We start from the raw sequence: 21,592 nt of genomic DNA, 5'->3' as shown, positions 1-21,592 counted from the left end.
ACAACCACGCCCAACTGCCTCCACAGCACTAGGGAGGATGCCGGGGTCCCTGGTGCCCTCCCGCCCGGCAGGGCCTGGCTGGCAGTAAGGCCCCACCTCTCCCAAGTAATGGCTCGGGCTTATGCTCCGAAAGGCAAATGTCCAGCACATAGAACTTGCTGGCCCTGCCAACCCTGCCTGGCGCCAGGCCCTGGTCTGGAGCCCAAGTGTGGGGCTGGAGGGCGGTGACGGAGGCCGCGTGCAGGCCAGGGCTTGGGCTGTGCTGCCCCTTGCCGTGGACCGTGGGGACTCGGAATTGTCTGGGGATGGGACTTGTTTCCACCCACGTAAATGCAAGGGTCAGAGGACACAGTGTCCAAGTCCTTTCCTAAGAGTCTGAGGCCATCTATCCAGTAAAGTCTGTCACACAGGGCAGCAGAGTCCCCAAAGGAAGGTGCTGGCGGGAGGAGGGGCAGCCTCTGCTGGGTGTGGATGGGGGGACAGTGGGAGGGAGCGGGCGGAGCAAGACGGCTCCCGTCCCCCGAGGGCATAGGGTGGCCGGCCTGGGGTGGGGACAGTGATCCCAGCACCGGGACTGGAAGAGCACCTGTGTTCTCTGCTCCTGCGGGGCAAGTGCTCAGCTGCAGGGGTGGCCCCAGAAACCTTCTGGGCAGGCACAGGCCCTGGGCACCCCGCTGGGACTCCGCGGCACTGCCAGCAGACCCGCAGCCCCAAGTCCCTCCTGCGGGGTGGGCAGGGCCCCGCTCCACTCACCATTGTCCTTCCCCTTGACGAAGGCCTCCCACTCCCGGAACCACTGCATGCTGATGCAGTAGATGACGCTGGGTGACTCCTCCGCCTGGAACGCCTTGTTCAGCTGGGCCGGGGCCGAGAGAGGGGAAGGTCAGCACAAACGCCCCAACACCCGCCAACCCTCGCCCCCGACTCTGACAAAGCTAGATACTTCAGGTAGAAAATTCAGACGAGTTCAAAGAAAACACACACCTCCCGCAACCCCGCCACTCAAACGTCTGCCGGGAACATCCTGGTGAACCTCTTCAGTAACCCCATTGAGGCCGCGCGGTAGATGGGCTTCCTCCCCAACGGCCACAAAGAGGCTGTCTCTACTGGACCTTCTCCTGCCAGCGGGCGGGCGGGCCCCTGCCCTGAGCCCTACCAGGGAGGCCCGCAGGGCCCCGCTCCTCACACACCTGTCCCACTGCACAAGTCCCTTTCCTACGTGGGTGCTACTGGTCATGTTTAGCAATGTGCTTTTTCACGGACGGCACCTTTCCATGTCTGTCGGTAGAGCCCTCAGCAGGAGGGACTCTGGCCCCCAGGGGACACCTGCCAACGTCTGCAGGTAATTTTGGTTGTCACTGGCATCACATGAGTAGAGGCCAGGGATGCTGCTAAACATCCTACAGGCACAGGACAGCCCCCAATAAGGAATCATCCGGCCCCAACAGCAGCACCCTCTCCTCTGACAGCTACCCCACAGTATGCCAAGCAGACAGCCCTGCCCTCACTAAACCCGGCCCCTTCAGCCAGGAAAAGCCTGAGACGTCCGGCCTCCCACAGAACACATCTTCCAAACAGCCTGACTCATTCTGTCCCCCGGTCCCCACGGGTGCCCCGCACCACCCCCACCTGCACGTACCTTAATGAAGGTGTCGATCTCAATCCGCCTGCGCTTGGCCAGCGCCTCGATCTCCACCTGGCAGATGGAGCACACGTACAGATGGTTCACGGCGGGGCCACCCCCAAACCTGCACCCACGGTGGGAGGCAGAGAGACAGACAGACAGACACATGAGCCGTGAGGTGAGGGTCCTGAGGGGGAAGCAGCGGAACTTGCCAGACAGCACTCGCCGCCCTCCACTGGGCTGGCTCCTCCCCGCCAGGGGCTCCCTCAGCGCCCTGCTCACTACACTGGCAAGGACGCCTTCACGCCAGCATGCCCACAGTACCCAGCAAGTGCTGCCCAGGGCAGGTGCATCACAGATATTTGTTTAATGGCCAAAGGATGGCTTAGGGATCTCACTTCCTCCCCTGGCTACTGGGCAGGAGCTGTGGTGGCCAAGAGGCCCCAGGCGGAACCCTGGGGACATCAAAGGGAGGTCGCAGGACGGAGGGTGGATCCCACAGTGTGTGGGGTTCTGATCCACCCACAGGCAATAGGGCAGAGTCTGCGCCTGACCTGCAAGTAGATGGGGCAAAGCCAGTCCAACGGGTGGCCAGGTACCAGCACTCCCTGGCCTCTCCCTCCTGACCAGTCTGGCCACTCTCTGGGTTATGGCACCTCCCGCCTGCCTGGCTGCAGAGCAACCCAGGCCTGGCAGGTCCTCAGCGTTCTTGGTCTTGGACTTGAACCAGGAAGGCCCCAGGCAGCACAAGCCCAAGGTGGCCCAGGCTGGGCACAGGGTTGGGGAGACACACTGGCCAGCCCACCCTGCAGCCGGCACCCCCAGGACTCTGTGAGAGGGGCCCATAGGCTTTTGCTGGAGCCAGTTTTCAGTCCCTCGTGACTGGAGGGATGACGCTGGACACCACCGCTGACGGGTGTCTCAGTGCAGACACAGCTGTACAGGAAGCCCCTGAGACTGCTTCCACGCTGGTCTGCTGCCTGAGTGGGGGCAGCGACGGGTCCCAGCGGTCTTCCTGTCCCACCCAGCTGAGCACCCGGCCTGCTCAGGGTAGGCTGGCCCTCCAGGAGAGGCTGCCCGGGGGCTGTACCTGTTGTAGAGGTGCTCCCAGACGTTCTGTGGCAGGATCACCACCAGGTCGTCGATGTAGTGGTATTTGTTGGGCGGGATGCCTGCGGAGGAAGGCAGAGGGAGGGAGAGCTGGGGGCTCGGCCCACCCACCCTGTACTCCAGCCACAGAGAGGGCGCCCTCACCTCCGTGGGAGCAGAGGAAGGTGTGGTTGGTGATGGGCCCTGGCTCAGCGAAGGTGTTGAACTTGTTGAGCCACTCTCGGGACACATAGAAGCGTAGCAGGCTGGGCTCCCGCATGGCAGCCAGGGACACGACCTGCTGCCGCTCCCGCACAGCCTCCTCGCTGCTCTTCCTGGGGCAGGGGTGGGGCGGGGAGAGGAAGGAGGGGCTGTGTCTGGGCTCACCGCTGTCCAGGGGCACCAGCCACGTCCTCTCCAGCGCTGTGTGCAGAGCCACCCACCAGCTGAGCCCCTGGGTGATCTGGCTGCATCTCAGGAGGCTCACCATCCCTGCCGGGGTTCTGGTCCCCTCACCTCCCACGAGAACCACTCTAGAAGACCCAGACTCGACTTCCTGAGTTTCCCGCTTCCCCCACAGAAATGAGGGGCTCTTTCTTAAAAACTCAAATCCTTACTCCCTGGGACCTAAAACGCCCCCAGCTCCACCATCCCCACACACCCCAGAGTAAGCCCTGGGGAGGAGGGGTAGGACATCCGGGCCCCCAGGTCACCAGGTGGGGGCCCGGTCACTGTTCTGCAGCCAGACCCAGCCGTCCTCTGACTCCCAGGGCCCACACCTGTAGAAGAGGACGTAGGCCTCGGCGTTCTGCACCACCGTCTCATGGACCTCGGTGACGTACTGATCATCAAATTCATACCACTGCCCGTTGATCACGTTTTGGCAGTAGGCGATGTAGTGACCACCTGCGCAGGAGAGGGAGACAGGTCACAGACACCCCAGGGCATGGGGACGGGGCGGGGTGGCGGGGCTAGACTCACTGCCTGCCGTGCCGTGGTGGCAGATGACCGAGAGGAGGTCGTAGGAGGTGATCTGGGACGTGCACTCCTTGGCGAGGAAGGGGCGCAGGTCGAGGCCCTCGAGCGGGAAGGAGACGTGGCTGCTGATCTTGAATGAGTACATCACCTCGTGCCGGAAGCGCTTCAGGTGGATGCACAGGATCTGCGGGCGCGGAGGCCTCGCTCGTCCCGGGGCTGCCCATGGCCCTGGGAGCCCCGGTAACCAGGCGGGGGCCTCGAGGCAGGGCCCTGGGACACCCATTAGCCCACTGCTTGACCCACTCAGGTCTTGTCAGCCAGGTGGAAACAAGAAAACCAGTGGCTAGAGCCTTCTAGAAGCCCAAGCCAGCTGATGGGTCCCACCCACTGACTCCGTCTGGACACGTGGAAGAACCACGCGTGGAAGCTGAGCTGGGCTCCTTTAAGAGCCCCGATAAAGGCAGACATGATGGCAGGGCCAAGCTTCGCTAACAGGATCGGCCGCCATCTCGAGGTGGGCTGTCCCATAGCTGGCCTCGTCTGTACAGGAAGCTGACTCTCACCAGCCCGTCGAATTCACCATCCAAAGAGCTTGACACCTAGTTCCGTTGGCACTGACCTCTAGAAGGCTTCTCCACAAAGCCTTCCCAAACCCGCTCAGCACCACCTCAGGCACCCGCATCTGGGGCCACGCTCCTCTTTGCTCCAGCCACACGGGCCTGCCGTGGCTCAGCCAAGCCCGTCCTGCTTCAGAGTTTTGCCACCTGGCCCTTCCCCACTATCCCTCCATGAGGCTGACGCCTGCCTACGTCCTCAGGGCCCACTGAGACGCCACCTCCTCAGAAGGCCTTCCCTGACAGCCCCGTCGGCCAGGTGCCCTCCCCTCCCATCTGCCTTACTCTAGGTGGCACCCTCAGTGCCCCCAGGCCTGCCTTGCTCTGGGCCCTCACAAAGCATGCTGAGTGACCACGGAGCTGAGGCCACAGGCGAGAGGGTGCCAAGCTACCAACTGAAAAATTAGCCAGACCGTCCCAGGAGGTCTCTCAGCCAAAGCAGCAGACTCTCCACGGGCCTCTTGAGCTCAGAAGCTTCCGGTCAGGGAGGGTCGGCCTGTGCCCTGTGCGTCCCCACCCATCAGTGTGGAGAAACCCTGGCGGGTGGCAGCGGCAAGAGGCCGTCCACTCACCTCAGGCAACCGCAGGACCTTACAGTACTTCACCCCGTTCCGCAGCCTGGGGGAGAGAGCGGGCGAGAGACGGTGAGTGACCCGCGGTGGGGGCACCCCTCCCGCCCTGGTCACCTCTCTGAGATCAGGATGGAAGTCTGGGGGAACCCAGGGGAAGCATGTGCAACACAGGTGGACCACAGAGGTTGGAAATGGGAAGTGGGGGAGAAGCCCCTAGAGTCACACACTCACTTTTTACACCGTTCACAGCTGTACATGTTGTCACCTAGGGCAGTAAAAGTGATGCAGGTTAGCAGGCACGGCCATGGGGACAGAAGTACATGTAGTGACTTATGCTTAAGAAATAAAACCACAACATGCTGCCTACAAGAGACTCCCTCGAGCTTTGAGAACACACACAGGCTGCAAGTGAAGGGATGGAGAGAGACAGTCTATGTAAATGGAAACCAAGAGAGAGCAAGGGGGCTATATTTATATCAGAGAAAACAGACTTCCCGTCAGAATCAGTTACAAGAGACAGAGAGGGTCACTGTATAGTGACAACGGGGTCAATTCATCCAGAGGACGTCACTATTGTAAATACATGTGCACCCAACACCTAAATATTTACACATGCACCTGGAGCATTTAAATATTTAAAGCAAGTATTGCCGCAACTGAAGGGAGAAACAGACAGCAATACAATGGCATAGGGGACTTCAGTACCCAACTTTCAACATTGGACTGATTACCCAGACAGAAAATAAGGGAACAAAAGACAGGAATAACTCTACAGACCAAATGGACCTAAAACACATACACAGAATATTCCATCCAACAGCAGCAGATTCTCAAGTGCACACAGAACATTCTCCAGGAGAGGTCATGCATTGGGCCACCAAGCAAATCTTAACTTTAAGAAGACTGAGATCATATCTAGTATCTTTTCCAACCATAGTCATATGAAACTAGAAACAACAGGAGGAAAACTAAAAAATTCACAAATATGTGGAAATTAAACCATATACTCCTGAACAACCGATGGGTCAAAGAAGAAATCAAAACGGAAATCAGAACGCATCTTGAGACACAAACAAAAATGAAAATACAACATGTCAGCACTTATGAGATGCAGCGGAAGCAGCCCTAAGGGAATTTTACAGCAAAAAATGCCTACATTAAAAAAAGAGAGACCTTAAACAACCTGACTTCACACCTTAAGAAATTAGAAAAAGAAGAATAAACTAAGGCCGAAGTTAGCAGAAGGAAGGAAATAATAAAGATTAGAGCTGAAATAAATGGGACAGAGACTAGAAAGACAATAGAGAAAAATCACTGAAACTAAGAGTTGGTTTTTCAAAAAGATAAATTGACAAACCTTTACCTAGATTAACCAAGAAAAAAGGGAGAGGACTCAAATAAACAAAATTATAAATAGAGGTGGGTACTGACAACTGACACTACAGAAACACAAAGGCTCATAAGAGGCCACCAGGACCAGTTATACACCAAAAAACTGGACAACCTAGAGGAAACGGACAAATGCCTAGAAACACACAACCTAGCAAGACTGAATCATGAAGAAACAGAAAATCTGAACAGACCACTAACGACTAAGGAGATTGAAGCTGTAATCAAAAACCTCCCAAGAAAGAAAAGCCCAGGACCAGAGGTTTCACTGGGGAATTCTACCAAACATTCAAAGAGCAATTAACGCCACTCCTTCTCAAACACTTCCAGAAAACTGAGGAGGAGGGAGCACTCCCAAACTCATTTTCCAAGGCCAGCTTCACCCTGATACCAAGGCCAGGTGAGGACACCACAAGAAAGGGAAACCAGAGGCCAACATCCCTGATGAACACGGATGCAAAAATCCTCAAAAGATTTTAGCAAACTGAATTCAACAGCATATTAAAAGCATCATACACCATGATCAAATGGGATTTATCCCTGGGATGCAAGGATGGTTTATCAAATGCAAGTCAACAAACATGATACACTACATTAACAGAATGAAGGAAAAATATCCTACGATCCTCTCAATAGACACAGAAAAAGCATCTGGCAAATTTCAACACCCTTTCACAATAAAAGCACTCAACAAATTGGGTTTAGAAGGAACATGCCTCAACATAACAAAGGCCATATAAGATAAACCCACAGCTGGCATCATACTCAAAAATGAAAAGCTGACAGCTTTCCTCTAAGACCACGAACATGACAAGGATGCCCACTCGCACCACTCCTATCCACACAGCATGCAAGTCCTAGCCAGAGCAATTAGGCAAGAAAAAGTAATAAGGAGAATCCAAACAGAGGAAGCAAAATTGTCCCTGTTTGCAGATGACATGATCTTGGGTATAGAAAACCCAAAGACTCCACCAAAACACTGTCAGAACTAATGAACGAATTCGGCAAAGTTGTAGAATGCAAAAATCAACCTACAAAAATCAGTTGCATTTCTATACACTAACAAAAATAACCTGAATGAGAAATAAAGAAAACAAAAGAAAAACCCTTTATAATAGCATCAAAAACAATAAAACACATAGGAATAAATTTCACCAAAGTGAAAAATCTGTACACTGAAAACTATACGACATTGATGAAAGGAACCGAAGAAGAGTGTGAGATAATAGAAAATATAAATATTGGTCTCTGCCCGAGGCTCCTGGCACAGGGCTCTTAAAGTCTCTGCAATTCCCTAAGTGGTAAGAGCATGAGGAGCATTTTTTGTTCTAACATTCGGCCTTTGACTCTGGTTCCTGACACAAAGTCCCTAAATCTCTTGGAATTTCCTGGGTGATGGCAGTGTCTTTTGCTCTAATAAGGTGACTCTGGGTGGGCTCCTGGATGGGGGCTGCTCACCAGAAAGAGCAAGCCATGATTAGAAGTTTGGAATTTTCAGCCCCGCCCCCCATCCTTCAGAGAGGGGAGAGGGGCTGGAAACGGAGACAATAATTGATCCCGCCTACGTGAGGAAGCCTCCAGAAAAATCCCAGTCGTATGGGGTTCAGAGAGCTTCTGAACACGTGGAGACTCGGGGAGAGCGGCGCTCAGAGAGCATGGAAGCTCCATGCCTTTCCCACATGCCTTGCCCTAAGCATTTCCTCCATTTAGCTGTTCCTAAGTTATCTCCTTTTATAACGAGAACATAGTTCACAGTACTGAACTTACACTTAAAAATGGCTAAGAAGGCCACATTATGTATATTTCACCACAATTAAAAACTAAGAAGAGTTTGCCTAAAGGTTAATAAGACGCCAAACAGCAGAAAAATAGGAAAAGGATCGGAATGGGAAATTTCAAAATAGGAAATACAAACAGCTAACACACTTAATGAAAAACTGTTCAAGCTCATTAATAATCAAGGAAATGCAAAAATTAAAGCATGATGTCATTTTTGTCCACCAAACTGGTAAAAAAAGAAACACAGGTGAACCCCTAAGAGCTACAGGGAGGTGGGGCTGGGACAGCACGCACCCCCCGCCTAGCCGGCCGGAAGGGAACACCTAGCGACAGTGAATGCCAGAACGTGAACTGTAGCCGGCCCAGCAGCACCCCCAGCCAGCCAGCTGACCCACCCTTCAGCTCATCGGCAGCGAAGAAGGCAGCGAGGCAGTCTTCCAGGGTGACAACTGGCCCCCAAAACCAGCTGGGGGTACAGGATACCACGAACCTGCGGAGACAGAATGGGGGTGGGAGGGTGCTGCCAGGGCCTTGGGATGGAGGTGTGCTCGGGCCTAGAGGCAGCTTGGCCCATGCGTGGAGTGGGCGGAGGGCTGGAGCCAGACACCTGAGACCACCAGCTGAGAGCTCAGTGTCCCTGGGACGGTGACATCACCTCTCTCTGAGCCCCGCCTTCCTCACTGTGAAGGGCGCCATCACGCTGGTCCCTCCTCTGGGCACGGTATGGGTTCCCAACATGAGGCAGGGCGGGGCCTGGACTCCCTCTGCCGTCCTCCTTTCTAGCTGCCCTCCTTTCTAGCTGCCACTGGGTCATGTCCGTCGTCACCCGCCTTCCAGTCCCAGCCATCCCAGGGTGGCCAAGGGACATCCCCACCCCACTTAGCTAACTCCCACGCCTCCTGCAGCCTCGAGCTCCCTTCCGGACTCTACTCTCATCCCTGCAAACGCTTGTACTCTGCTGTTTCAGGTCTGCGCCTGCCCAGGAGGCAAGTTCAAGGACAGCTGCGCCAAGGTGGTCTTGCTTCTCCAGCGAGCGGGAAGGCGGGCCTACCTTCGGATATACTCCATGATGAAAGCAAGCCAGCCCTGGGCGGCGTAGCTGTCCCCGCAGGCTCCTGGCTTGGCCGGCACGTTCTGGTAGATGGCCGAGTGGAGCTTGGCCAGGTCCTCTTTGCCAGGAATGGGCAGCGACAGGTCCTGGAATGTCTCCACCGTGGTGGACACCTGTGGGGTTGAAGGTCAGCCTGGGTCTCCACATTCCAGGGTTCTACGCTGCCCAGACAAAGCTAAGTCTGCACCCTGAACCCCAGCCACTGGCCAGTAGGTGTGGGCCAGCAGGCCTGCTCCCCAGCCCTCAGACACAGGAGCCCCAGAACCAGGCGCTCCCCTAGAGAGGCAGAGGCACCCTGTGGAGCATCCGCCGCCCCACAACCCGAGCGAGGACTGCCGAGGACAGTGAAGACCAGCACGCTCCCCCACGCCCGGGGCACCCACCCGGTCACAAGTGAGGCACTGCACGAGGCTGAGGATGGAGCCGTCGAAGATGTCGGAGATGACGCTGCGGTAGCGTTGCTCCTTCCGCCTGCGGCTGCCGGCGCTCAAGACCTGGGCTGGGGGCACAGCACAGGACTAGGCCCAGCCCGCAGTGGGCAGGTGTGGGGGCTAGCTTGGCTACGATACGGGGTCAGATCTGTACGAGTCTTGTGACTGGGTCTGCAATTCCCAACCCGGTGCCTCAGTCATCGTCTGTAAGATGGGACCCCCCCCCCCCCGCACCCCGCCCTACTCATGTCCCAGTGGCATTAGGAAAGCTCAGAGACACTGCGGGAGGAGTACGCGGCACAGCCCCTGGCAACGAGCACTCAAAAATGACAGCCACAGGCACGACTTCCACTGCCAGGCCCGAGCTCCACGTGCCGGCGCCCTGCTGACCTGCCCTCCCTGCCCGATCCTCCGAACCTTTCTTGAGCACGTATGATGGTCCCATCCTCACGGGGCTCGCACGAGGAGGGCTGCTGGCCAGCTTGGCGTGGCCCTCGTGGTGGTGGACGGGGCTGCAGGGGCGAGAGGCGCTGCGCATGTGGGCCTCGTTGTCTGGCTCTGGGGGCAGAGAGGGGACTGGGCTGGACTAGGGCGGCCAAGCCAGCTCTGGTGCCTGGTCAGGAAGAGGACCTGCCAGCACCTCCCAAAGGGACCGAGGCCTGCACCCACCGTGTCTCCTCTGTCCTGCGCCCACCCCAGCCCTCAGCAGACACACAGGACGTGCTGTCCACATTCTCCACGTCTCCAGTGGACAGCTCAAGGCGGTCACTCAGCTTTGTTAGCTGAGGGAGTCCGGACACATCATGTAGCCAACTGATTTCCCAGCCGGAAGTTGGATCTAGTGGTGGAACCCCCGAGGGTGCAGGGGGAGCTAACAGGACACTGCTTATCCGCGCTCGGGACGCTGCAGGCGCAGGACAAACAGGGCCGTGGTTCCCCGAGCAGTTGTCTGGTACCTGGCGTGCGGCAGGGGCTGGCAGACCGCGGTGACGGTGCCTGAGCGTCCGTGGGCTGGTGGTCAAGGGCAGTCATGGCAGTGTCCACGTCGGCATCCTCGTCCACCTGCTCCGAGTTTGTGCGCTGCTGGCCCCAGGAGAACTTGCGGTCCTTCATCCGCTCCTTCTCGGAGATGGCGCGGCCCGCCTCGTCTGGGATCAGCAGCTCCGTCTCGGCCTGCGAGCTGCCCCCGCCACGCCCCTGCCCATCGCCCTCACCCCGGTCACTGCTTGAGTCACAGGACAGGAACTCGTCCTCTGATGGGCTCCGGTCGCCCTCGCGCTTCTCATCTGAGTCGCTCGAGTCTGAGTCCCGAGCCTCTGTCAGGGCCGCCGCTGCCGCCACCACTGGCTCCTTGAGCTCCTCGTGCAGCTGGTCCATCAGGCAGCGCAGGAACTCCTGGGTGTCCTGGAACCAGGGGTCGCGTCACAAGGGCTGTCCCTGGGGGTGGGAGGAACCTGCCACAAGCACACACTGCCTCTGCTGACGAGGATGCCGGCCACCTCAGCTCCGGGGCCTTGCTGGCGCCCTGTGCAGATGCACTGATCAACCCCTCACAGTGGCCTCCAGGGCAGTTCTGTCCTAACCCTAAACTCCTGATGGCACTGAGGCTCAGAGAGGCTGAGGGACTCTTCCCAGGTCACACAGCTGTAAAGTGGCCAAGTTGAGACCCTCACCTGACTCCTCAGAGCTCACGTTCTTAATGACCTGGAACCCTGCTTCCAACTCAGTGTGGGAGAAAGCAGAGGGACCACATTCAGCCTAAAGGAGGGGACCCACTGGGGTGGTTAGGGAGCCTTGGAAGGACAAAGGTGATACCGAAGGCATGTGTGCATGTGAGGGCTCAGGTGAGAGCTGCAGGGAGCGACATCACCTGGCAGCTAGGCCACCTGCACCTCAACGCTGCTCTCTGAGTCCTGCCCCAGCCCCCACACCCATGCCTCCCCTTGACTCTTGCTCCAGCCCTCCACGCCCACGCCTCCCCTTGACTCTTGCTCCAGCCCCCACGCCCACGCCTCCCCTTGACTCTTGCTCCAGCCCTCTGCGCCCACGCCTCCCCTTGCCACTGTGGCCTGTGACATGAGCACAGGCTCCGGAGGCAGAAGCTCACCTTCCCACAGACCTGGGCATGACCCCGACCAGGCTGCCACGTCAGGCTGGCTGGGTCTCAAACCACAACAGTGATTCTGCGTATTATTACGACTCATCTATGACTCGCGGGAAGCCAGGGCAGCGATGCCTCAGGCACAGCCTGCCACTGAGCCCAGCCAAGAGAGGTGCACACACAGGAGACACTTTAAAGGTCAGAAGATGGTGACAGCAGCTGGCCATGGACAACTGGGGCACTTGGTGTGGTGCTGGGCCACTGGGTTCCAAGTCCAGTTCTGTCCCTCACAGGCGTCAGAAGCAGCCCTCCGGGCCCAGTTCCCGACCCACGTGAGGCGGGGGTCATGCAGTGGCCAGACCCAGCCAAGCCCAAAGCCTCACATCCCGGATTTGGAGAGAGGGCCCGTCTCTGAGTGCTGGCGGTGGGGAGGGAGGGCTCTGCGCAGATTTGCGAAGGCCAGGTATCAGGCTCAGATCAGAGAAGTGGACGGCGAGCTTCTCTCACAGCAGAGAGGGAGCGGGAGGAGAAGTGTGTCCCATGCCAGGGACACCGAAAGGTGCTTTTGAGAAACAGGCTCTCGATACGCCATCCACTTTTCTTTCTGGTTCTTCCTTTTAACAAAAGTACTCTGCAGTCGTCACTTAAAGCTCAAGCTATGTGGAAACACAGCAGCCTCTGGCTATTAACTGAGGCCCACAGCTGCATCTACCTTTCAGGCTCAGAAACGTCCTGTGCATTATTTCCAAGAACGAGAGAAAAGGATGTTTCTGGAGTCCGAGTGTATGCTATGCAGCAGCTGAGTGGCCCTACCCCACAGCGTCCTCACTGAGAGCCCCAGGGCCAGCAAGGCGCCCTGTAGAGAATGAAGGTGGCACTGCAGGGAGGGATGGCTCAGCTAGGCCTGAATCTCATCCCTGCCACTGTGTGCTGTGTGACCTAAGCAAGGTATAGAACCTCTCTGAGCCTCAGCTCCTTACCTATACCACAGGGGTGATGACAGGGCCCACTTCGAGAGAGTTCTGTGAGGATGAACAGGGCTGTACTTATGTGGCAGGTGGTGACCACCTAATAAATGGTGAATGGTGAATTTTCATCAGTGGACATTATCACTTTCCAAAATGGGTGAAGTTTAGGTTGCACAGGGCTTCTCAGTCGGGAGCCTGGCATTCCTCCAACCGAGGGTGTGAGCAGAGAAATACCCAGCAGCCCTCCCCCCAGGAAGGGCTGGGAGGTAGGGTGGTGGGGCCGAAGGGTGGGGCGGAAGGCAGCCCTCGCGTGACCGCTGCCCTGTGCCTGGCCCCCACATTCAGGCAGCAGAGACAGCAATGCCATCAGGTTCCGCTCCACCCGCACGCCCAGCAGTGAACACAGGCCGTGTGCCGATCGGGGACAGGGACCTGGACCACAGGAACGACCGGCTCAGCTCGGGGCTGGGGCACATGTACGGCTGTGTTCTGCTTTGTCTAGGCCCCATGGTTTTCCGCAATAGATATTGCTGGTTTCAAAGGGGTTCTCTAGACTTACAGAAACTTGTAATCAAAGGTCTACTTTAATAAAGGGAAATTCTGCCTGTGGTCTGGGGAAGGAGAAACCCCGTGCCGTTGTTTACGCAGAGCACAGACTCCGGAGTCAGACTGCCTGAGGTCAAATTTCCCCTCACCAGGCACCAGCTGGGTGACCTGGGCAAGGGCCGTGGCCCGCTGAGCCTCAGTCTCCCCATCCTGGCAGGCTGCTGGGAGGTTCCCACGTCCTCACACACGTGAGGGCTCAGGCAGCGAGGCTCTGACGGGGAGAGCCGCTTCACCATGCTGCACCGCTGTTACTGTTTTCCATGCTGGTCTTGGTGTCAAAGCCAGGCCTGGGAGGTAGTGGGGGTCCCCTGGGCAGCTCCAACGGCCTACCTGCTGGGCATAGCCTCGGAACATCGGGTTGACCAACTTGATCCCGTGGGACAGGCTGGTGGGAACCACGTAGCTTGGGCTGTAGGAAGACCAGACCCATTAGCGCCGGTAGCCGGCTCCAAGCTCCTCACCCCTCCAGGGCCGGCAGTCAGCGAGGCCGATCAGACTCTCCTGCACTGCCAGGAGGCGCCGACCCGGCCAGGAGCCCAGCAGGCTCGCACATCCCTACAGTCAAGAAGGAAAATGTCAAGTTGCGGCTCCACCAGGCAAAGAGCTCTTGACTAGGATGGCGTCCTTTTCCACCGGTCCACGACAAGCCTACTTTAAAATTGTTTTCACTCCAGAATACTTATTGTGCTTTTTCTTTTTCTTTTTTTTTTAAGATTGGCACCTAGGCTAACAACTGTTGCCAATCTTCCTTTTTATTTTTAAGGATTGGCACCTGGGCTAACTGTTGCCAACCTTTTTTTTTTTTTCTGCTTTATTTCTCAAAGCCCCCCCAGTACATAGTTGTATATCTTAGTTGCAGGTCCTTCTAGTTGTGGGATGTGGGACGCCGCCTCAACGTGGCCTGACGAGTGGTGCCATGTCCGCGCCTAGGATCCGAACCCTGGGCCGCTGCAGCGGAGCACGCAAACTTAACCACTCGGCCACGGAGCCGGCCCTATTGTGCTTTTTCTAATTTCAAAAGTAATACAAGTTCATTATTGAAAAATCAAAAATTTCAGAAAAGCCCAACAAAGAAACACCACCACTAACAGTACTACCCAGAGATAACTACCATTAAGATGTCCAGATTTTTCCATGAAAATACAGACACATATACAACATTATGTACAGGCATACACTTAAACCTGGCTTCCTACAAAATTGGAATTACATTGCATCAAACTGTTTTAAAATCTGGTTTACGCTTAATGTATTTCTGTGCATTCATTTTAAGTTATTCCCAATCTTGCCTTTCCCTGGAGACACAGGGCTAACCCAAGCTTCCGGTCCTTGAATTCGTTTCACACAGGTGAAGCCCCCGCCTCATCAGCACCAGCCGCCACCATGAGATTCTTTCCTCTGAGCGCATGGTGGCTGCCAGCTCAGCTCAACGCCAGGTTCAAATTCTACCTCCTCCTTTCCCAAGCTGTGTGACCTGGAGCAAGATCTCTCTGAACCTCAGTTTCCCCAGTCTGTAAAATAGGGTTGGCTCTGACCGACACTTCACAGGGGTGCCATGAGCATTACGCAGAGTAAAGTATGGCAAGTGCTCGACCGAGGGTCTGAGAGAAAATCCTCGTCCACACACAGCTGCCCGAGGTCAGGGGCTCGGCCACTCACCGTTTCCTGTGCCAGACCTCAGAGACCAGCTTCTGGTAACTTTTGCACAGGGCTGGCTTCTTGTCCGTGCGCACCAGGCCTCCACACTCCAAGAAGAACTGGGTCAGCGGAGGGCTGGGGGACAGGGGAAGCGAGGGGAGCAGAAGAGAAAAGAAGAGGACATGGCACTGTTTGAAAACCTGGGTGGAGAAGCAAGTTTCCTGTGGGGGCACTGCTTGTGTGGGGGATGTGCCGGAGCCCCCTGCAGCCAGAAACACCTGCAGATGACTAGAAGGATCCCACTTGTTACAGGTTGGATTGTGTCCCCCAAAATCCCTATGCTGAAGCCCTGACCCCAGAGCTCAGAATGCGGCTGTATTTGGAGACAGGGTCTTTAAGGAGGTGATTAGCTTAAAATGAGGTCATCAGGGTGGGCCCTAGTCCAGTATGACTGGTGTCCTTATAAGAGGAGGAAATTGGGACACAAACATGCACAGAGGGAAGATGACATCAAAACACAGGGAGAAGGGGCCTGTCTGCAAGGCAAGGAGAGAGGCCTCAGAAGCAGCCAACCTGCCCGCACCTTGACCTTGGATTCCAGCCTCCAGAACCCGGAGAGAAGAAACTTCTGTTGTTCGAGCCCCTGGTCTGTGGCACTTTGTTATGGCGGCCCTGGGGTGCGAGACCTGGCCCCTCCTCCCCCAGGTCAGGTGAGCGCCCCACTTCAGGGCCGTGGGGTCAGGGGACGCCTGCTGCGTGAACGAGAGGAAGCAGCACCTGCTCCTCCTGTCAGCCCATTCTGTAGGAACCTTCTGGAGCCAGACGGCATCCCCTCCACTCCCCTTTCCCTCATGTTTTTGAAACTTATCTCATTACATAAGAAATATACATTCATTGTAGAAAAACTAGAAAATACAGACAAGCAGACAATAATAATCGACCTTAATCCTACCACATGAAGACAGCGACTCTGAAGACTCGGGCATATCCTTGTAGCCTTTTCTATGCACACATACCCCTCCCCCATCCGCCCTTCACATACACATACACTGAGTCCCACTAGGTGGACATCTGTGCAGCAGGCATAGGAGATGCCCGGGCCTCATGGAGGTCACAGCCTATCCCAGATGGAAGCTAATACTTCCCCCCAAAACGGGATTGCACCATACAAAGCTTTACAATCTCCTTTTCCCGCTACCATATTCTGAACCCCTTCCCATTTCAGTAAATATTGTCCTGCACCATCTTTTCCTGCACTCACTGTAAGGCTGGCCTAGGATGAATTTGCACTCTAACTGTTTCAATTGTTTAAGTGGTTTCCAATAAACCACAGAAGATGAACATGCTGGCACAGACAACTTTCTCCACATCTCTGGTTACCTCCTTAGGATCCAGGCCGACGGGAAGTATTGCTGGGTCATTGTGTGTTTTCAGGGGTTTTGATGTGTATCCATATGCAACATATGCAACACAACTCTGAGGCTGCTGCTGCTATTTCCCGGGGACGTCCCCTGACCCCCATCTCCCAGATGAGGTGACCACCTACCAATTGGACAGGGCCTGCAGGGCAGCATTCATGTAGCAGGAGTTCCCCAGGTTCTTCATGCCCGTGAGGCCTAGGAAAGCAGTGCACACGGGGAGGGGAAGGTGAGCGTGCTGCCCCGCCAGGAAGCTCACAGCACACCCCGGGAGATGGCTGTGGCTCTCCAGCCATCAGGACCCAGGCAGAGCAGGACACGGTGGCTGCTGCTGCACCCCAGAAATCTTCCAACTAAGTTAACATGCTTCCTGCTCACAATGCCCACGGTTCCCTGAGTGTACGGAACAGACGGATGCCTCTGCCCTCCACGCAGCCCGGCCCATGGTCCACACTGTACAGGCAAGAGGCCGGGTGCAGAGGCGCCGGCCTGCCCAGGGCCACAGGGCTGACACAGGGCACGACGACTGCCAGGCCTCCAGGCCTCAGTCGGGCAGCTGGCCCTCCAGGAGAAGCCGCCATGCTGTACGGATGGCCATCCCGCCGCCCTTCCCTGCCCCTGCAGCACAGCTCACAGAGCTTCCCTGCCCGCCACCAAGGCCTCCGCCTGGCCCAGCAGCAGCCCTGTCCCGCGGGGGGGCCGTTACCTCGAGGTTTCAGGTCATCGTCCTCTGACTCGGACTCTCCCTCATCGGCCACAGCAATCGGGACGGCTTTCAGAGGGTGGGAGGGCAGCGGGGCGTCCTGCGTTAGAGACTCCAAGTGAGGAAAACGGGAGGAGGGGGAGTCGGCACCAGAGGCCCATGTGCCTCCGGGGGAAGGAAGCCAAGCCTCAGCCGCGAGCCTGCACTGAGCCAGCCCGTGGGAGCAGAGGATACCGGGAAAGAGATGGCATCGTTGGCCTTGCCCTTATTCACGATAATGAATAGTAATAATTTATCTTATTTATAGTAAATTTGGAAAAAATCAGAAACAAAGAACAACAACATGCAATCCTACTTTTCCGAGACAACCACCGTTAATAGTCTCTATGTATCTCTGTAGATTTTAAACTGTTAACATAAACATGCTTCAAAACAGGGCACTGAATATATTGTTTCACAGCGTTTTTGGTAAAAAATCATAAACGCTGACACGCCCACAAATGTGCTCCACACACACTGACCGAGCAGCTCTTCCGTGCCGGGCACCATCTAAACGTGGGGGAGGCACAACGCGCACACGCACATCCCAGCCTCCCTGTGCCCCCATCCTGCTGGCCAGTCCCACAACTGGTTTACGGACCACCGCCCCATGCTGGGCCTCCGCGCCCGCGCGCTGAGCCGCCACCTCTAAGGGCTGCACGGCGCCCCGCTTGGCGCACGCCCAGTGGGTTTCCAGGCGTTTCCCACAGAGAAGCACCTGCAGTGACTCCTCATGATTCCCCTGGGCTCATTTTACACCTGGGCTTGCCAGGGCCTCTCCACCGGCCCCACGGCCCCGGCGCACCCAGACCCTCACCTCCCCACGGCCTCCCCCCAGCCTGTGAGCTCCCTGAGGGAGGCCGGCTCCCAGTCACCTCTGTCCTCATCACCTCACACGGGCCTTGGCACCTGGCGGGGGCTCAGCGAGCATCTGCCGACACGAGCTCCTCAAAGTCACCTGAGAACACTCACCAGGGACAGACACCGTCTGGGACCCACCAATCCACGCTCCACCGATGTTCAGATCACATGGCCCTGCCCTCGACACCTGTCACCACCAACCAAACCGACCCTGCAGCACCCCCTCACCTGCTCCGAGAACTTGGGCGAGGGGCCTGGCGGGTGGGCCGCCAGCCGCTGCTCCAGGAACACCTCCCTCTCACAGGCATAACACCACACCCGGAACGTGGTCAGGTTCACCGTCAGGTTGTGCTTTTTCACCTGGAGGGCCAGATCCAAAACAGGGTCAAGGATACACGGGCCCAAGACATGCCTGAAGCCTGCATCGGGGCTGCCTCAGCTCCCAGGCCTCAGGGAGAGGCCTGGTCAGCACAGGGCCTGGAAGCCCGGCACCTGCTCACCCTCCAGCCGGGAATGCCAACGGCTGCTGCTTATCCAGCACGGACAGCTGCCAAGTGCTTGCACCTGCACTAGCTCTTGCTTCTTTGCAGCAACCCTGCTACGATTCTTCTCATTTTACAGACATAGACACTGAGACCCAGAGCAGGTGGATGGAGCTGGGAGGCAGCTGGAGCTGGGGTTTGAACTCTGCGCTGTCTGACTGCAGAGCCGTGTTCCCGGCTACCACCCTCACCTGTGCGTGAATGGTGCTGTGGTCAGCGAAGGACTCTCCACAGCCAACGTAGGGGCAGGCGACCTGGGGAGAGAGGGGAGAGGAGTGGATTAGGGCTGGCCAAGAAGACGGTGCCAGCATAGTGAGCCAGTGTCCCCCATCTCCACCCGACAGGACCCACAAGGAATTGAGGCCCTGCCACCCTGCGGGAACACAGGCTTACGTAAATGCCTGAAGTTCGCGTTGGGCAGGCGTGGCCCCCATAAAAGCTGCCGCTGCGCTCTGAGCGAGATGGGCTACGGCCTGGCTACTTGGCGCCCAGACCCTCTCCCCGTCCACTCATCCCTTTTCGGCCAAAACCCCACTTCCTACTGGGCCAGTTGTCGGGACGCACACTTCTGTGGGCCTCACAGACATTTTCCAATGGGGGATGCCAGACGGGCAGAGGCAGTCGGGACCCAGTGCTGACCCAGGGCCCCACGGGGGGCCCTGCAGGACCCTGAAGACCCTGCCTTTGGCCTTGCACTCTCCCACCCAAATCTACCCATCCTCCAAGGCCAGCTCAGTGCCTCAGCCGCAGGCCTCCACCCAGCCCTTGGCCCGCTTCCCCACAGGAGCGCTGTCCTTTCCACCGTGATCAGCACCATGCAGGCTGGGGAGGGCCTTCTGAGTCATAGAGGATGAGCGGCTTTCTGCATGAGGCTTCCACATCCGTCTCTCTGGGGGTCTGTGGGCTCCCAGGAGGCAGGACCACGCGTCCTACTTCTTGCTGTTCCCCAGGGGCCCAGACAGTGTCTTGCAATCTACTTTACACTGAGTGACAGGCCAGAGTACCCTGCAGGCCCCCGTGTTTTCTGCAAAAGCAGACTTGAACTGCGATGTCTTCCCCTCAGCCTGTCTTGTTTCTACTTGTGTTTGTTTTTAAGGAAACTTTTTTTTTAAAAGATTGGCACCTGAGCTAACAACTGTTGCCAATCTTTTTTTTTTTCTTTCTGCTTTTTCTCCCAAAATTCCCCCAGTACATAGTTGTATATTTTGGTTGTGGGTCCTTCTAGTTGTGGCATGTAGGATGCTGCCTCAACGTGGCCCAATGAGCGGTGCCATGTCCACGCCCATGATCCGAACCAGGGAAACCCTGGGCTGCCGCAGCAGAGCGTGAAAACTTAACCACTGGCCACGGGGCCAGCCCCCGGAAATTTTAAGTAATAGTTATTTTTAATATGATTATAAAATGCAGTAAACACACACTTGTAGGAAATTTGGAAAATACTACAGAATTACAGACAAAAAATGAAAATTACCCATAATTCCACCACCCATATAAAACTGTCATGTTTTGATATAACTGTCCTTCTTTGTAATAAGCAGTAATAATGAAAACATGACTGGGTTTCATGGGGTACTGTCTGTGGCACACACCCTGCCAAGCCCATCAGAGGCATCACCCTCCCAAATTCCACCCTCACCCCACGAGGTGGGGACAGTCCTCAGTGTCGTCACCTGCTTTATAGGTGGGGAAGCAGAGGCCCAGGCTGACCCGGGGACAGACTGTCACTAAGAAGTGTCAGGGCTCAGAGCCAAGACGCCTCCATTAGGCTCACGTGCACCCGTGAGTGCACAGTTTCGCCTCTCACACAGGTGCGATCATTAGTCCCGAGGCTTCTCCAGCCTGCTTCCCTCTCTCGTCACTTCCACAGCTGCCACGGCAGCCAACCCAGGGACTTGCTGGCTCTAACGGCTTGGGCATCGCACCCGAAACATCCATGTCCCGTGTCCCTGCCTGAGCTTTCCAGCAGTACCCGCTGGGGACAGGTATGCCCAGCCCGGAGTCTAGACGGAGCTCCACACCTCTACCAGCTGTCAGCAGAGCCTACCTGGAGACAGGCCCACAGGTTCGGTCCAGCAACACCGCATGACTGACAGGTTCCCTGTGCGAGTCGAGGGAAGAGAAAGAGCAGCGTGTGAGCAGGCTGCTCCAGCCTGGAGGGTGCCGCCCACCGGTCTCCACCAGCTGATGCTGATGGACAGACAGACGGACGCACCCTAAAGGCTCTGTTTGCCTCCCACAGGCCTTCGCCAGCCACCAATCTGAATTAGGTTCCCCACAGGCGCCTTACGCTCTATTGCTGGAATTGTGTTTTATTATGTGCCTGCGAAAACACTGTCAATAAAATCATTTGAAACTTAAATAAACAGACCACTTGATATGCTCTCTCCCCACACCTCCCACTCTCTCTTTGCTGCACGATTGAAGCCTTTCCCCATCTAGACCATGCGCTCCATGAAAGAGGCATGGTCCGTTTGGTCTACCCCTGTGACTCCACAGAGCCTGGGACACATTAGGAGATCAGTAGGTTTATCAGTCACAGAAAAAACCCAGGTCTCTGGGGGTGCTTCTTATCTACCAACATCGCTCCCTCTTGCTTTAATAACAGAATGTGTGAATTTTGGCTGGACACATGACCAGCCAGCCACAGATGATATTTCTCAGTCCCCACTGTGATCATGGGACTCCGTTCTAGTTTATGGGATGACAGCAAAAGTAACGTGTGCTACTTCAAGCTGTACACTACCTTTACTCTTCCTTCTCTTTCCATTGATTGGAATATGGATGTGATGGTGGGAGCTGAAGCAACCACCTTGGACTTAGAGATAAAAGCCTTGTGTTGAGAATGGGAGAGCCACTCTACCGGTCCTACCTACCTCTGGACTGTTCTGTGAGAGAAAAGTAAACTTACATCTCATTTAAGCCACTGTATTTCAGGGTGTCTTTGTCACAAGAACTTAAACTGTGCCCTAAATAACTCTGTCTGCACACGTCTAGAACAGCAGCTCCCAGCTGAGCCTCGGGAATGTCCAGTGTGCCGCCTCCGTCAGGTGTGAGATGGCTTCTGGGTGCCGGCCTCTGAGAGCAGTCACAATATTAGGCTCAAGCAGAGTGAGAGCTGGCACTCGGGGA

At 56.3% G+C, this 21,592-nt stretch overlaps 1 protein-coding gene across 5 annotated transcripts in view; it reads right to left on the bottom strand.

Moving 5' to 3' along the window:
* The window catches only part of USP20 (ubiquitin specific peptidase 20), a 42,619-nt gene that overhangs the window by 2,795 nt on the left and 18,232 nt on the right, over positions 1 to 21,592 (bottom strand). For 3 of the 5 annotated variants that reach the window (XM_023629126.2, XM_070251641.1, XM_070251640.1), the window contains exons 3-22: positions 20,508 to 20,561; positions 18,655 to 18,717; positions 18,150 to 18,281; positions 17,025 to 17,121; positions 16,447 to 16,516; positions 14,922 to 15,035; positions 13,593 to 13,671; positions 10,544 to 10,991; positions 10,005 to 10,145; positions 9,540 to 9,655; positions 9,097 to 9,269; positions 8,441 to 8,535; positions 5,109 to 5,142; positions 4,878 to 4,923; positions 3,695 to 3,875; positions 3,493 to 3,619; positions 2,879 to 3,048; positions 2,715 to 2,796; positions 1,640 to 1,748; positions 754 to 856 (exon numbers count right to left, since the gene is read on the bottom strand). In XM_023629126.2, the coding sequence (XP_023484894.1) occupies positions 754 to 856; positions 1,640 to 1,748; positions 2,715 to 2,796; positions 2,879 to 3,048; positions 3,493 to 3,619; positions 3,695 to 3,875; positions 4,878 to 4,923; positions 5,109 to 5,142; positions 8,441 to 8,535; positions 9,097 to 9,269; positions 9,540 to 9,655; positions 10,005 to 10,145; positions 10,544 to 10,991; positions 13,593 to 13,671; positions 14,922 to 15,035; positions 16,447 to 16,516; positions 17,025 to 17,121; positions 18,150 to 18,281; positions 18,655 to 18,717; positions 20,508 to 20,561 (2,434 nt within the window). The remainder of the gene's footprint in view (positions 1 to 753; positions 857 to 1,639; positions 1,749 to 2,714; positions 2,797 to 2,878; positions 3,049 to 3,492; positions 3,620 to 3,694; positions 3,876 to 4,877; positions 4,924 to 5,108; positions 5,143 to 8,440; positions 8,536 to 9,096; positions 9,270 to 9,539; positions 9,656 to 10,004; positions 10,146 to 10,543; positions 10,992 to 13,592; positions 13,672 to 14,921; positions 15,036 to 16,446; positions 16,517 to 17,024; positions 17,122 to 18,149; positions 18,282 to 18,654; positions 18,718 to 20,507; positions 20,562 to 21,592) is intronic. The other 2 variants (XR_011432619.1, XR_011432620.1) reach the window with 1 other exon arrangement.

This window comes from Equus caballus, chromosome 25 (genome assembly GCF_041296265.1).
Source record: "Equus caballus isolate H_3958 breed thoroughbred chromosome 25, TB-T2T, whole genome shotgun sequence".
NCBI lineage: Eukaryota > Metazoa > Chordata > Mammalia > Perissodactyla > Equidae > Equus > Equus caballus.
Note: the sequence above shows the minus strand (reverse complement) of the source record. Positions and strands in the feature narration are given on the sequence as shown.